Genomic DNA, 15,909 nt, shown 5'->3' on the forward strand with positions numbered 1-15,909 from the left:
GTGAGAGAGGGAACACCAGCAGGGGGAGTGGGAAAGGGAGAAGCAGGCTTCCCGCGGAGCAGGGAGCCCGATGTGGGGCTCGATCCCAGGACCCTGAGCCGAAGTCAGATGCTTAACGACTGAGCCACCCAGGCGCCTCTCAAGATGTTTATTTTAAAAACATTTCTGATGTATCACTGCGGGCTTCCCAGTCTCAACTTTCCTAGGAAAAGGAAGACAGCATTTAGTGACAAGCATCCAGAACGACTAGGCTTTACAAACTGGTGGAAAGCTGGATCAATATTTACATAGTGCCACAAATTCTTATGTCCAAGGTAAGCTCCGGGTCAGTATAATTCTAGATTTTACAATTAAATACCCTGAGTGGTGTGCCTTGAAATCAGTGTGTGGGGAGATACTGATCCCCACTGTCTTCGGGATGGCCAGGTGGATGGAACTTGGAGCAGCCAGAGCTCCCTTATCTGTCACCTTACCACCAGGAGTCCTGGACTGCCTGAAATATGGCCAAGGAGGGGGAGGGGCACCTGGATGGCTCAATCGGTTAACTGTCTGCTTCGCTTGTGTCTAACTTGGGCTCAGGTCATGATCTGAGTCCTGGGATCGACCCCCACCTGGTCACCCACTCTGGCAGCAGCTGCTGAGCGTTCTGTTGCTCATCAAAGACAAGAAGCCATGGCGTTGCTGGAGCCCTCTGGTGTTTCAGGGACGTGAGGTGCTGCTAGCCATGCGGATCATGGGGGCTGAAGAGTAGGCCAGGGCTCCCGGCAGGTGTAGCTCAAGACAGCCTGGCTTTCTGCTTCATGTATGTGGAATACTTCTGACCTTTGTGGTCAAAGCTAGGGGCAGGGTGACTGTTCTAAAAATGCATGTTCACATTCTGTGAGTTATAGCTTCATCATCTTGAAATATTTGATGTGATTTTACTTTGATTAAAAATCCACATTATAAGAAATTTCACATTTGTCAATGAAAGGAGTTAGATTCTTTAAATTTAATTTCAGTCGTAAATTATTATTTTTTTAAAAGATTTTATTCATTTATTTGACACAGAAAGACAGAGAGGGAACACAAGCAGGGGGAGTGGGAGAGGGAGAAGCAGGCTTCCCACCGAGCAGGGAGCCTGACGTGGGGCTCGATCCCAGGACCCTGGGACCATGACCTGAGCCGAAGGCAGACGCTTAACGACTGAGCCACCCAGCCGCCCCTCAGTCGTAAATTATTGAGATTTAATCCAAATACCGTAAGATTCCCTTTAAGAATGTACAACTCAGGGTTTTTTAGTAGGGTCACAGTTGTGCAGCTGCCACCACCTTCTATCTGGAATATTTTCATCACCTAAAAACGAAACTCTGCTAGCAGTCAGTCTCTACTTCCTTCCTACCCTCAGGCCCTTGTAACTACTACTTTCTCTCTCCATGGATTTGTCTATTCTGGACATTTTATATAAATGGAGTCCTATGTTATGTGCCTTTGAGTCTGGCTTCTTTCACTTGGCACACTTTTCAAGATTCATCTGTGTTGTAGCAGGTGTCAGTGCTCCATTCCTTTTTATGGCTGCATAATATTTCACATATGAATATATTGCATCTTTTTTATCCATTCATCAGTTGAATCGTAAAATTTTAAATGATTATAACAATGGTTTCAAGTTTTTTTTTTTTTTTTAAAGATTTTTATTTATTTATTTGAGAGAGAGAGAATGAGAGATAGACAGCACGAGAGGGAAGAGGGTCGGAGGGAGAAGCAGACTCCCCGCAGAGCGGGGAGCCCGACATGGGACTTGATCCCAGGACTCCAGGATCATGACCTGAGCCGAAGGCAGTCGCTTAAGCAACTGAGCCACCCAGGCGCCCCGGTTTCAAGTTTTTTGTCACCTCTTTGTACAAATAAATTTGTAGATGGTGATTATGAAGAATGTGAAGATGTTACCGCTAAAAAGTCTGGATTAGGAATTGTGTATAGGGTTTCAGCCTATTATGAAAAAAAAAGTCATGTTCCCACAAGTAGGCTGTCTTTTGACATTCTGAAAATCATTTCTTGGAAGTGTTACACAAATTTAAAAGTTTCTATAAAACTTAGTACATGTTATTTTTCTTATCACAATTATATAAAGGATATGGAGTGAATTTTTTTCTCTAAGTCTTATGTATACATTCCGAAGTCCTCTCAAATTTATTCCATTGTGCCATACAAAAAATATCTTTTTATGTGTGCCAGGATGTGAAAAATGTTGGAAGGCACACCTTAGAGAAAGCCTCAGATTTTACTTAAAGGTTTTAATTTTAGGGGCGCTTGGATGGCTCAGCTGAAGTGTCTGCCTTCAGCTCAGGTCATGAGCTCGGGGTCCTGGGATGGAGCCCTGCGTCAGGCTCAGTGGGGAGTCTGCTTCTCCTTCTCCCTCTGCCCCTCCCCTTTGCTTGTGCTCTCTCTCTCTCTCAAATAAGTAACATCTTAAAAAAAGATTTTATTATTTTTTAAAAGATTTAATTTTTTAAAAACATTTTATTTATTTATTTGACAGGGAGAGTTACAGCAAGAGAGGGAACACAAGCAGGGGGAGTGGGAGAGGGAGAAGCAGGCTCCCCACCGAGCGGGGAGCCTTATGTGGTGCTCGATCCCAGGACCCCGGGATCATGACCTGAGCCAAAGGCGGAAGCTTAACGACTGAGCCACCCAGGCACCCCAAAAGATTTAATTTTTAAGTAATCTCAACACCCAACGTGGGATTCGAACTTACAACCCTGAGATCAAGAGTCACATGCTCTACCAACTGAGCCAGCCAGGTGCCCCAGAAAGCCTGATTTTAATGAGGATTCCTATTAGGAAGAAATGGCTACACTCATGGCTGTGTATATGGCTCACTGAGAAAGTTCACAGATTTATAATTTTGCAAATTGATCCTACTTCCCTACAAAATTCATCCTTCATAAAATGTTCATGGCCAGAGTTCACAGTCTTGAGTGGTACAGGGGCTGTCTGGAGACCTGTGGGTCAGTTTTGTGGAGTCAACCTTCTCCCCCTAGCTTGCTTGCTTTTTTTAAGATTTTATTTATTTATTTATTTATTTATTTATTTATTTATTATTTAGGAGAGAGAGAACATGAGCGGGGGAAAGGGCAAAGGAAGAAGGACAAGCAGACTCCCCACTCAGGCGGGAGCCCCATGTGGGGCTTGATCCCAGGACTCAGATCATGACCTGAGCCGAAGTCAGACACTTAAGCGAAGTAGACAGTTAACTAATTGAGCCTCCAGGTGCCCCTCCCCCTAGCTTTCTTGAGGTGTAATTAACCAAAATGTAAGATACTTAAAATGTACATGATGATGATTTGATATACATTGTGAAAGGGTGTCCCACCATCTATTTAATTAACACATCTATCAACTCATATATTTATCTCCCCCTGCTTTTTTTTGGTGAGAACATTTAAAGTTCTACTCTCTTAGCAAATTTCTATCATACAACAGAGTATTACCAACTATAGTCACCATGTTATACATTAGACCCTTGAGCCAATCTTTTAATGGGCCAGATCTAATTCATTCATTTTTTTCCCCTCTATGACTGATAAGATCATCTTAAGTTTGAATCATGATTTTGTGACAGCAGTTAATACTCCGTATAAAATATACGTATATTTTATTTTTTTAAAGATTTCATTTATTTATTTGATAGAGAGAGGGAGAGCATAGAGGGAGAGTGAGAGGCAGAAGCAGACTCCCCGCTGAGCAGAGAGCCCAGTGTAGGACTCGATCCCAGGACCCTGAGATCATGATCTGAGCCGAAGGCAGATGCTTAACCGAGTCACCCAGGTGCCCCTAAAATATATATTTTTAAAGATTTGTTTATTGAAGTAATCTCTACCCCTAATGTGGTGCTCGAATTCACAACCCCGAGACCAAGGGTCACATGCTGTTCTGGCTGAGCCAGGCAGGCGCCCCTCTATAAAAAATATTTTGTAGAACAAAATGTTCTCACATTTAAAGCTGTAAAGTCTAGATTTGAAAATAACACACACACACCCCACATACTTTTCTATTGTTTTACAGTTTATTTTTAAAATGATAGTAATAAATGCTTTTCCCTTGTTGGGGAATGACATACCTATTTTCAGTGGATAGAGCCTTAAAAAGTAACAGCGTTTTGTCCAAACTGAACTTATATAATTGCACAAAAGTCATACAAAGCATTAATAAATGCTAACAAAGACTGCAGTTCCCTCAGATCCTCATGAAGCATATACCCCAGGAGGCCTTGATTTCAGTGGGGATCTGAGCCTCAAGTTCCTCAGTGACACACAGGCAGAAGTAAGAAGAGCAGCCAGGAAGATGCATGTACTTTGTGACAATGGGCTTCTGCTCTAATTAAATGTCAGCATTTAATGATGTATCACCTTCTCATTATATTAGGAAAATTAAACACTTTGGCTTGAATTATATTTTCCCAGGATTAAAACCTAACACTATCAGCTTAAGTTTTAGGTTACAGATCCCACCTTGGGAAACTAAAATTAAAAAAAAATTAACCACACCATAAAAATCTCTTGCAAGCAGTCCTTTATGCTGCCCCCATCCTGGGCCCTCACTTGGTTTCTAACACACACACACACACACACACACACACACACACACACACACACAAATGAGCTCTATTATTGCTCATATGCCAGCTGAGGGATGGCGGACAGGGTCTAACGCAAATCCCAATTTTGTTTTATTGGTAGCAGTTACCGGAAACACAGTGTTACAAAGGACTCTGAGGTCACAGCTGGCCTGGCAGGGCAGTCCCTGTGCTGTCCTTATGATCTCTGACACAGATACAGGAGGAGGCAGCCCTCCTGCATCAGATCTGTAATCTTTCTATTATTGAGAAAGCTAAAGAGGATGTTGGTTATGTCAGCTTTGAAAAATATAACACAGTCCAATTTTTCTATTTTAATGAGTTACATTGTCTTCACGGGATTTTCTTAAACTTCATGGGATTTTCTTATTTTATGGATCTTAATCTCAAATTAAGATATAATGTCTGTGGTAGGAGCTTTCCCCTTCTGACCTTACAAAGACAGTGAAAAAATAAGGGTGTTTTGAAAGAAGACCCAGAGAGAACTTTCAGTCACCATGAGAAGTACCTTCCTAGCTTGGATATTATGGATGTGGGAAGAGAGGGGTTTCTACTCCAGCAATTGCTACTACTGCGTTTCAAATAAACACAACAGTCTGTTTCCTGATTATGAGGAAAAACACAGATTTCTGATATAAACACACAAAAGTAAGCAGCAGAGGCTATTGAGCTATGCTTCCTTCGTTTACATGGCATCATTAATGACCCAACCATCTCTCTCCACCTGAGGGAGAAAAATCCCAGTGTAACGTCTGAAGGACTTCTGAAGAGTAAGGTTTCCATTAGGAGAGCCTGGTGCATATATAAAGTATTATAGTTAGACATGGAGGAAATGCGGGGCTTGTCTGTGGTATGGCTAAGAATGAACAAGATTTTTGCCCTGTGCACCACTATCTGCTCAACAAATCCTGAACATGTCAGACAGCCCTGAAACACTATGCAATCCATCTCTTGATGGTTCTGATAGTCTGAGGCAATGCTTAGCTACTGAGGTTAATCCGGGACTCAAAGAACAATGTACTTGGCTCAGGCATTAAAAGTCACCAGAAGAATTCTGCCACAGCCATTCTAAGCAGGACTCACATCTGCAGAACTTGACTAGAATCTAAGCAGAAGTCTGTTTCGTGTCCAGGTGTGCTGCTATACATAAAAGCCACCTAGAATTTTAGCTAGAAAGTTGAAGACCACAAAAAAAAGATTTACAGAAGGAAAAGGAAATTTCTTTTTCAGGATTGTAGATGAACTAAGGGCACTCAATCCAAGGAAAGGGTTGTTGGGGCCACAGAAGCCCAAAGGGTGAGAAACTAGAGTTACGGATTTTCAGTCCCCTTCTTTTAGAAAGTAGCATGGGACTGAGAAGTTGGAGGGAGGGGGGTTGGACAGGCCCAGGGATAAGACACCACCTGTGTGGCCACCCACTCCCACAGCTGCTGAGCAAAGCCAGAGCACTCGAGGGTGAGTCCTGGCAGGACAGCGTGTGTATCACTCTGCTTTATACCATTATCTTTGTCTCCTGATGAAGTTGCTGCTTGTCTGCTTTTGGCTCTGTACCTTGGGTTTTCCTGGTAAGATGGGCAAACCTCTAGCACTGCAGGGAGTGTTAATCCCCCAGCTCGTTTCTTTCTTAAAATCCCTCAGATTTATGCTCTAACAATCAGCATGTTTTGTACATCCTGGGCCCATATCCAGGTTTAAAGGAGGCGAACACAGTAGTTCTATGACAGAAGCTCCTGAATAAACCATCTGCAATAATCTAGCCCCGTTCACTCTGCAAAGTGAGTTCTTGTATGAATGCAGCCAATGCTGTGTTGAGGGGAAATATGACTCCTTACTACTGCCCTTCCAGTGCTAATATCAGAGAAATAAAAGGATCATAGGATGTTTACAGGTACTGGGTGAGTTCCATATATTGCACTAGACACACTGTAGAATGATAACAGGAGCATCTCTCTGAAACCTGGGTGCCGTTCCTCTGACGTCAACAGGGTAAGGAGAGGATCTACCCTTGGCCAGGGCAGCAGCTTCAAGGGTGTGCTATGAGGGTCAGTGCACTAAGAATCTACAAAGAAAGCATGGATACCTGGAAAAGGAATCTTCTTCAGATTGAGAACAGACAGAGGTGTAGATCTATAGCAGATACATATATGCTTTTCTTTCTCTTCCACTTCTTCCTTCATCAAGCACTAAACACTTTCCAGGCCACAAGCAACCAAATAGCAAGAAAAACTCAAAACTGTTTTGTTTAATAGTTAGTGTTGCTAGAATCTGGATTGGAGCTGAATGGTGGGATTGTAGGACACCAGTGCCCACAAGGGCTCATATGGTTCCAGTAGACATACAGGGTCTGGAAGAGATGGATAGGAGTTATGGAAGATGTGTATTGGCCACCCACAGTCACTGACAGGTGGCTTTTAGTATAGGCAGAGACACTGGTGGTTAGCTCAAAATATAAGCATCATAAACAGCTTATGATATTAAGTAGATCTCAGCAAAAGTGTAGAAAGAGAAAGAGTTGGAGAGAAAGAGAAAATTTTCTGTATGTTTAATTGTGTTAACTGGAATGCATGGACATATATAATCAAGATCTTTCTGTACATTTAAAAATTAAACCTGCCTTGGTCATTAATTGTACAGAGTTAATGTTACTAAAGTTGTAGTAACATACTGTTCAACAATTCAATTTTCCAGATTTTTAGCTACTTAAATAAAGATCACATACACAATTTCATACATTCATACAGTTGCCACACTCCCAAATGGAACATGTGTAGAAGCATACACGCACAGATGCGCAGTCGGCACACGTGCACAGATGCGGACGTATACCCCCTCTAAACCTGAGAGGCATGCGGGCTGCAACGAGGGTCAAGAGGCCCTGTTGCATATCTGTTCGATGTCATTCATCTCTTTGGGGCAATCTGCAGAAAGGATGAGAGGTAAATCCTGAGTCACCACTACATCATCTTCAATTCGTACACCAAGACCACGAAACTTCTCTGGGGCATCTCTGTCGTCCTCTGGAATATAAATGCCTGAAAAGTAGAAAAAAGAATGTGCTTTTCCTAAGTGGCAGTAACTGGATGATTTGGGACAAGCAAGCTAACCTCTCTGTGCTACAAATGATCTGTAAAATTGCGATCCTAAGAGTATCTACCTAGAACTGTGGATATTAAGTGGGATAGTACATATATGTAAAAGTGTGTGCCACGTAATGGTCAATAAATGTTGGCTGCTAGAACTACTGCTGTAGTTGTTTGGTATACCAGACTATAGGCTCTATCATGATTCTGTCATATTCTGGTGGTTTAAGCAGGCCACTAAAGTTACTTATGAGTATGTCAACATATGCTGGGAACCAGTAGATTATATAAATGCATTCTTTCTCTGCCTAATCATCCCTTGGGAAAAGGGAACTGCTAAAACAGGGATATAAAGTATTTTAAAATATATTGAAAAAACCCACTTAGCCTGAACAACAAGCTGTAGAGATACTCAAAGAAGCCATAAATATAACTGATGCACACGATGCAGAATAAGAAATAGGAAGACTTTAAGGAACATCTGGAAAATTCTAAGAGCCCAAGGTACCCTTTCTAATCACAAAGTCAGACAAGAACATGTCTTTTCATATTTAAGAAACTGGAAACTTCCTCCATTATCCGCACAGATGCTGCCCTCTGATAAAAAGAAAAAGATCAGCAAAGGAATATGTAGCCAAAGCCTAAGGAAGCACCCATGCACCAACCAGACTGGAATGAATAGTACATAAGGCCACAGATAGCAATGTAGGCCTGGGTAGTATAACAAAGTCAGGTCCCAGCTATAATTTCTATAATTTAGAGAGGAAAACACTTGAAATCAACAGCTGAAATCCATTTTCGTGACAAAAACAGAGTATTTAAAAATTATTCTTTTAACGTCAATCCTTACACTCCACTGTGACCACCACTTCTCTGCTGAATTCTGCCCACTGCCCAGGATCATCAAGCTGGGCAGCCATTAGATCACCAGCTTTCTCTGAAGCTCAGGAAAAAGGACTTAGATCCGAAGGAGAATAATGTGGACAGTTCAATGCAGTTTGCAGAGTGGAACATGGTGAGTCTGAGTAGCTTTCTGCAGGGAAGCACCTGGGCCTCAGAGGTGTGAGCAGCCCACCACTGCACAGGAGACTAGTATAAGTTGGCCCTGGCAAAGGCAGGGTATAAAAAAAGATTTATTTCTTAATATTTACTTATAAAAAGTATTCCCCATCTTTATTGTTTATTGGAGAAGTCAAATTAAACAAATTGTGTGACGTTAAATAAGAAAGATCAAGAAAAAAATCTAAAATAAAGTTCCCATCTACACTGAAGAAATCCATTTTCCTGTCTCTCCTAATTTAACTATGTTGGTTCAGGTAAAAATAAACAACATTTACCTTTCTATCCGCTACTATTATGTGCCCCAAGGGATCACAGGCTGCTAGCACCTGCCCTTACCTGGCTCCACCGTGATTACCATACCAGGCTGTAGAGGGAGGGAACGGGGTATGTCTGGAGTGTCATGGACATCCATCCCGAGGTAATGGCCAACATGATGAGGGCAGTATTTTCGAGCAGCCTGGAAAAGGTAATCACCACAGTGTTATTAGCGCAATGACGCCTTAAGGGGAAAGCTGAGCATGCATAAGTCAGTGAGATATGTGTTAATACTTCCCCCACGTTTCTGCCATTTTGCAGTTTAACCTACCCTCGGGCTAATGCTCAAGAGACTTGATAAACTGCTACCTCTTGAATGCAATTCTACTGATGGCCTTTGAACTAATCCACATTTCCTTTCCCATTACTTAATATACTACATACATGCTGACTTGGGTAACCCCAGTAATGACTACGGCAAATGAAAACCTCTTTTCTTGGGGGAGGGAGGATGATTATGTTAGAATAGTTCTCTTTTCAGCGTTCACAAGTCCTTCTCAGAAAGCCGGCTCTAGAGATCCTGAGTATCTCACGGCAACTTGTGGAGTAGGCACAGAACATCAAAATTAACACAATAATTATTAGGCATTTACCGGCTTGGCTATTCCTATCCGTTAATTAGATTTGTTGGCTTCAGCAGGAGGAATTTATAATGTCTTTCCTACTGATAAAAGAAACCCTGGAAGCCTAAACTTGGAGATGAGATGCCTTAATGGTCTGTTTGGCGTGGCCACCTGGCATCTTAATTTAAAGCTAAGGTTTTACATTCTTACTGAACATCATTACATTTTGGATGTAGATGAAATTCACTAAAGACATGGCCCTTGGGGATACGGTTCATCTCACCAATGTCACTGAAGCAACAAACACCCTCCCCCACGACTTCTATCTTTTCAAAATCGCCACAAAGGGATTGAGAGTTAACCTCTTCTCCTTTTTTTGTGTCCATTTCCACCCTGTCTGCACCAGACTTCATTTTCTGCAGCTTGAGCTACTTACACAGGATGCAACGAACTAGAATGTGCTGCCATCTTCTGGGAGAAGTAAGTACTGACTCCTTTTGTTTTAATCCATGTTCACTCTAAATCCCTCTCGTAGACGAAGATCACAAAGACCATTTCTAAATTTAATTAGTTTTCCATAGGATAAAAACCCAGCAGCACATCAGGTGTTTTTGAGAGCCAGTGTCAAAAGAGGGGCAGTACCTTGAAGGCATTATTTCCCTTAATGTTCTTCACGATCCCTAACTCCTTAAGCTTCTGTGCAATCAGTGTCAGCATCAAGCTGTAGATGTTCTCCAAGCTTGTCCCAGGGGAGCAGAGGGTCAGACAGTCTCTCTGTATCTCTAGAACAGCTTCATAGAGTTCTGCCTGAGGTGCTGTGAACCTGGGGACAGGAAAACCAAATAACTCACATTTGGAATAATCTGATATTGCAGGAAGTTTGCTTCTAAATTTGATTAGGAAAACTCCCAAGGTGCTGATGATGGGGCATTGTTGATTACTTCATCAGTACCAGTATATCAGTACTGACAGGACCTTAACTGTGCCCTCAACACTCAACAAGAAGAGCAATAACTCTTAAAGCTGGGGCAGCAATAGTCTATCTTTCAAATGATCAGCAGCTATACATGAGGTGAGGCTAGCAGATGCACGCTCCCAGCAATGGGAGGGCCAGATCAAGCTCACCCTTGGTCCATTTTTTTTTTTTTTACCATAAACAAACAAACAAAACAACAAACCAAAACAAAGTGATCCACTTCTTGTAGGTAAAGCAGATGTCATGAGATAAACTAGTAGATACTTTGGCTACTAGTAACATGTAGTTTTTAGGTGTCCTTAGAATAATAATTTCTTTAGCAGTCATGGGGAAAAATGAGAAACTATTAAGCTGGCATAGTATATGATATGGATTTTCTACACTGTTGATGGCAGTGCAAATTAGTATAGCCAATTAAATGAAGGGCCTTAATAACGATACTCATAAAATTTGAGCTTGTAATTCTGCTCTAAGATTCCATCCTAAGAAAATATTTGAAATAAAAAAAAGCTGAATATATAAAAACATTCAGGTTTTTTTTATAATTATGACACACTCTAAATGTCCCCTAATAAGAATGGTTAAAATAACAATATAATTGAATAATGAACACCTTCATATCCATCTCCAGGTTCAGCCATTAGCAACACTGTTATATTTGTGTCATCTATAAATGTACCTATATTCCAACCCACCACAGTATTACTAAAGAGTTAAGTTTTTTTTTCATGTAAATTTTATATATACTGAAGTACAGAAATCTGAGCTGTACAATTTTGACAAATGGATGTACTGATCCCAATAAAGTTGGGAACATTGAGCCCTAAATTCGGTTGAGTCTTTGCCAGTAGAAGCAGCCCTTCTACCCCCAGCTAAGGAGATTCACTCTATTTTGACTGAGAACCTACAGGAACCTCCCATGGGGGAGTTGCCTTAGCAGATGGTTCTAGACCTGTGATCAGATTCTACTCTCAGCAGGCCCTAAAAGGTTAGGTATAAAGTGTGACCCACCAGGAGGTGCACTATAATCCAAACAAACAAAACAAAACAAAAACCGATGTGATTTTTCCTCTTTACATAGACAAAAATCTAGGAATATGTGTGGGAATGTATATGAACACTGCAGGATAATGATGGAAGGAACATAAAGTTGGATAAGGCTGAATGTATTGATAAAAGTCCATTAAGCAGAGGGGCGCCTGGGTGGCTCAGTCAGTTGAGCGGCTGCCTTCGGCTCAGGTCATGATCCCAGGGTTCTGGGATCAAGCCCCACATCAGGCTCCCTGCTCGGTGGGGAGCCTGCTTCTCCCTCTCCCTCTGCCTCCCCCCTGGCTTGTGTTCATGCTCCCTCTCTCAAATAAATAAAATCTTTAAAAAAAAATAAATAAAAGTCCATTAAGCAGAGATTCTGGATTCAGTGTTGCAGCTCCAGGGTCAAATAAGGCTCTAACAGTCTATTTGGTTGGTTGGCTGAAACACACACTAAAAGGTAGCAAAGGTAGCCTACACTAAATGAGTTCAAATGCCAGAACTGCCTTGCTATAGAGAAGGAATTCCCACATCTGCAACATCCATTTTTTGCTGGAGTTTCTAGCCTGCTGGCCTACCTCACAAAATGCAGACATGCCAGCCCCAACTGCACGAGTCAATTCCTTAAAAAGCAATCGACCAACCTACCTACACATATACCCACATACATAATATATCCTAGTGGTTCTGTTTCTCTGGAGAACTCTGACTGATCCAGATCCATATTCCCATCATGACACAGAAAGTTTCCTCACTGTTATTCTAATCAGTATTCCCACAACCAGAGGCAAAGGCTGTTCTGATTATTTTATATTTTTATTTTTTTAAAAGATTTATTTATTTGGGAGAGAGAGAATGAGAGAGAGAGAGCATGAGAGGAGTTTTGATTATTTTCACCTTAGTTTTCTTTTTTTTAAGATTTTATTTATTTATTCATGAGAGACAGAGAGAGAGAGAGAGAGAGAGAAGCAGAGGGAGAAGCAGGCTCCCCGCTGAGAAGGGAGCCTGATGCGGGACTCGATCCCAGGACCCTGGGATCATGACCTGAGCCGAAGGCAGACGCCTAACCATCTGAGCCACCCAGGCACCCTTCACCTTAGTTTTCTATAATATAAATGGAATCATACGTATAAATGGAATCATACAATATATACTCTTTTGTGTTAAGCTTTCTTCACTGAGTACAATGTCTGTATGATCCATCATGGTGTTGGTTCAATCAGTAGTTTGCTGCTTTTTATTGCTAAGTGATATTCCATGTATGAATAAACCACAACTTGTATATTCAGTCTCCTGTTGATGGACATTTAGGTTGTTTCCAGTTTTGGGCTACGGTATGAATAAAGCTGTTCTGAGTATTCTTGTACAAGTCTTTTTGTGGACACATTTTCATTTCTCTTTGATCAATACCCAGAAGTGGGTTTGTTAGGCCAAGTAATCAGTGTTTATTTAACTTTATAAGAAACTAGCAAATTTTTTCCCAAAGTAACTGTAGCATTTTCTGTCACCACGAGCAATGTCTGAGAGTTCCAGTTGCACTGCATCATTGCCAACACTTGATATGCTTGGTCTTTCTAAGTTTAGCCATTCTAGTGCATATGCAGAGGCTTAATTTGCATTTGCTCTGTGACTAACAATAAGGACTACCTATAGTTGTTCACATTACCTTATTATCCTTTATTTATTTTTTAAGTAGGTTCCAAGCCCAGCGTGGAGCCCAAGATGGGGCTTGAACTCACAACCCTGAGATCAAGACCTGAGCTGAGATCCAGAGTTGGATGCTTAACCTACTGAGCCACCCAGGCACCCCTACCTTATTATCCTTTTGATATCTGAAGACTTATAGTGATATACCCTCTTTCATTCCTGATTACGGTAATTTGTCTTCTCTTTTTTTATCTTGTAAGGGAGTTTATCAATTTTATTAATCTATTTAGGGAACAACCATTTGGCTTTGTTAATTTTCTCTACTCATTATCTTTTTCCTATTTCATTGATATTTTGGTCTTATCTTGTTTCCTTCCTCCTGCTTACTCTGGGTTTAATTTGCTCATCTTTTTAATAGCTTTCTAAGGTGGAAGTTTACATTATTGATTTCAAACCTTTCTTTTAACTTAAGCATTTAAAGCCACATATAAATTTCTGCTGTAGCTCTATATGACACATTTTGATATATAGTATTTTTATTATCACTGATTTGAAGTACTTTGTGGTTTCTTCCCTTTCCCTTGTGGTTTCTTCTTTGACCCACTGGTTATTTACAATATATTCACTAATTTCCAAATATTTGGAGATTCAAAAAATATCATATTATGACATTCTTTTTTTTTTTTTTTTTAAAGATTTTATTTATTTATTTGGGAGAGATATTTGAGAGAGAGAGAGAATGAGAGATAGAAAGCACGAGAAGGAAGAGGGTCAGAGGGTGAAGCAGACTCCCCGCTGAGCAGGGAGCCCGATGCGGGACTCGATCCCGGGACTCCAGGATCATGACCTGAGCCGAAGGCAGTCGCTTAACCAACTGAGCCACCCAGGCGCCCATATTATGACATTCTAATTTAATTCCATTGTAGTCAGAGAACACATTTTATAAGCTTCAGTCTTCTGAAACTCATTAAGACTCATTTTATGGTCCAGCAAATGGTTTTGGTGATGTTCCATAAGTATTTGAAAAGACTATGTATTCTGCAGTTGTTGGGTATAGTGTTCTACAAATGTCAATGTAATTAAGGTGGTTAATAATGTCATTCACAGGGGCACCTGGGTGGCTCAGTCATTAAGCGTCTGCCTTCGGCTCAGGTCATGGTCCCAGGGTCCTGGGATCGAGCCCCGCATCGGGCTCCCTGCTCCGCGGGAAGCCTGCTTCTCCCTCTCCCACTCCCCCTGCTTGTGTTCCCTCTCTCGCTGTGTCTCTCTCTCTCTGTCAAATAAATAAAATCTTTAAAAAAAAAAAACCACAATGTCATTCACGTCTATAAGTTGTTGTCTTTCACCACACTTGGGAAGTTTTGGGCTATTATTTCTTCAAAGGTTTTTTTCTGCTCTGTTCTCTCTTCAATTTCTGAGTCTCCAATTAGATGTATGTTAATTTGCTTGAAAATGTCTCAGAAGTCTCTGAGGTTTTCTTCATTCTTCTACAATATATTTCTGTTCTTCAGACTTTTTTTTTTTAAGATTTTATTTATTTATTTGACAGAGACTCGATCCTGGGACCCTGGGATCATGACCTGAGCTGAAGGCAGATGCCCAAGCGACTGAGCCATCCAGACGCCCCTATTTACCACTTTTCAATATAATGAATTGATTCCCATCATCCTTTGAAGATGAACAATTTTTTAAAAATTACTATTATAAAAAAATTATGAACTCATGGTTTTGAATGTATTTGATGGGTTTAAGTTATTACCATTATCAAATCTCAAAGTTTCCTATCTTTGACCTGTGGGACCTCTTCAAGTTAGTTCCTGAGTCTTTTTGACAGGACGCTACTGGTTTTTGCTCATTTCCTTGTTATCTGGTATTGTTTTTTTTTCTTTAAAGATTTTATTTGTTTGACAGAGAGAGAGACAGTGAGAGAGGGAACACAAGCAGGGGCAGTGGGAGAGGGAGAAGCAGGTCTCCTGCAGAGCAGGGAGCCCGACACGGGGCTCGATTCCAGGACCCTGGGATCACGACCCAAGCTGAAGGCAGATGCCCAATGACTGAGCCACCGAGGCGCCCCTGCTATCTGATATTCTAAGATCCAGGCTTCATTTTATAAATTTCTTGATCCAGACCTGGAATCAGCCAACTCTCCAAGAAGCTCTCATTTATTTTAGGGAAAAATTCTATTTCAAGATCATAATCAGGGCACTGGTGATACTCATTGCTACTAAGTTGGTCATAGTTTCTAGCCTTCTCGGTGGAAAGAAAAAGTAAGGCGAAAAATCATATAAAGAAAAAAAATCATTTGAGTTCATACTGATATTTCAATTAAAATTTGAGACTACAGAGCTTTTACGTAACCTCTCTATATTTCATTTACTTTTTTTCTTCCATACCATGCATCCTGGTTCTCAAGGACACAAGGAAGAAGAATTAAAATGATCTCTTACTCTTTTGTTTGTATTTATTTATTTATTTTCATTGCTTGTTTATTTAAGTAATCTCTACACCCAACATGGGCTTGAACTCATGACTCTGAGATCAAGAGTTGTCTGCTCTTCTGACTGAGCCAGCCAGGTGCCCCTCTTATTCTGTTTTAACCCCCTATCACAGACACACACA

At 41.0% G+C, this 15,909-nt stretch overlaps 1 protein-coding gene and 1 long non-coding RNA gene across 5 annotated transcripts in view; one reads left to right on the forward strand and one right to left on the reverse strand.

Moving 5' to 3' along the window:
* Positions 1-136: 136 nt before the first annotated feature.
* On the forward strand, positions 137-15,500 carry LOC141370864 (uncharacterized). The gene is made up of 3 exons (XR_012375314.1): positions 137-314; positions 10,045-10,118; positions 14,840-15,500. It is a non-coding gene; the product is annotated as an uncharacterized lncRNA (long non-coding RNA).
* Positions 3,128-15,909, reverse strand: part of XPNPEP3 (X-prolyl aminopeptidase 3) — a 74,145-nt gene continuing 61,363 nt past the window's right edge. For 2 of the 4 annotated variants that reach the window (XM_025882001.2, XM_073882733.1), the window contains 3 exons: positions 10,281-10,461; positions 9,097-9,217; positions 3,128-7,650 (listed from right to left, as the gene is read on the reverse strand). In XM_025882001.2, coding sequence (XP_025737786.2) covers positions 7,484-7,650; positions 9,097-9,217; positions 10,281-10,461 — 469 coding nt within the window. In that variant the 3' untranslated portion in view covers positions 3,128-7,483. The remainder of the gene's footprint in view (positions 7,651-9,096; positions 9,218-10,280; positions 10,462-15,909) is intronic. The other 2 variants (XM_073882731.1, XM_073882734.1) reach the window with 1 other exon arrangement.

This window comes from Callorhinus ursinus, unplaced genomic scaffold (assembly GCF_003265705.2).
Source record: "Callorhinus ursinus isolate GAN/ISIS: 27379988/994484 unplaced genomic scaffold, GSC_fseal_2.0 scaffold48, whole genome shotgun sequence".
Lineage (NCBI taxonomy): Eukaryota > Metazoa > Chordata > Mammalia > Carnivora > Otariidae > Callorhinus > Callorhinus ursinus.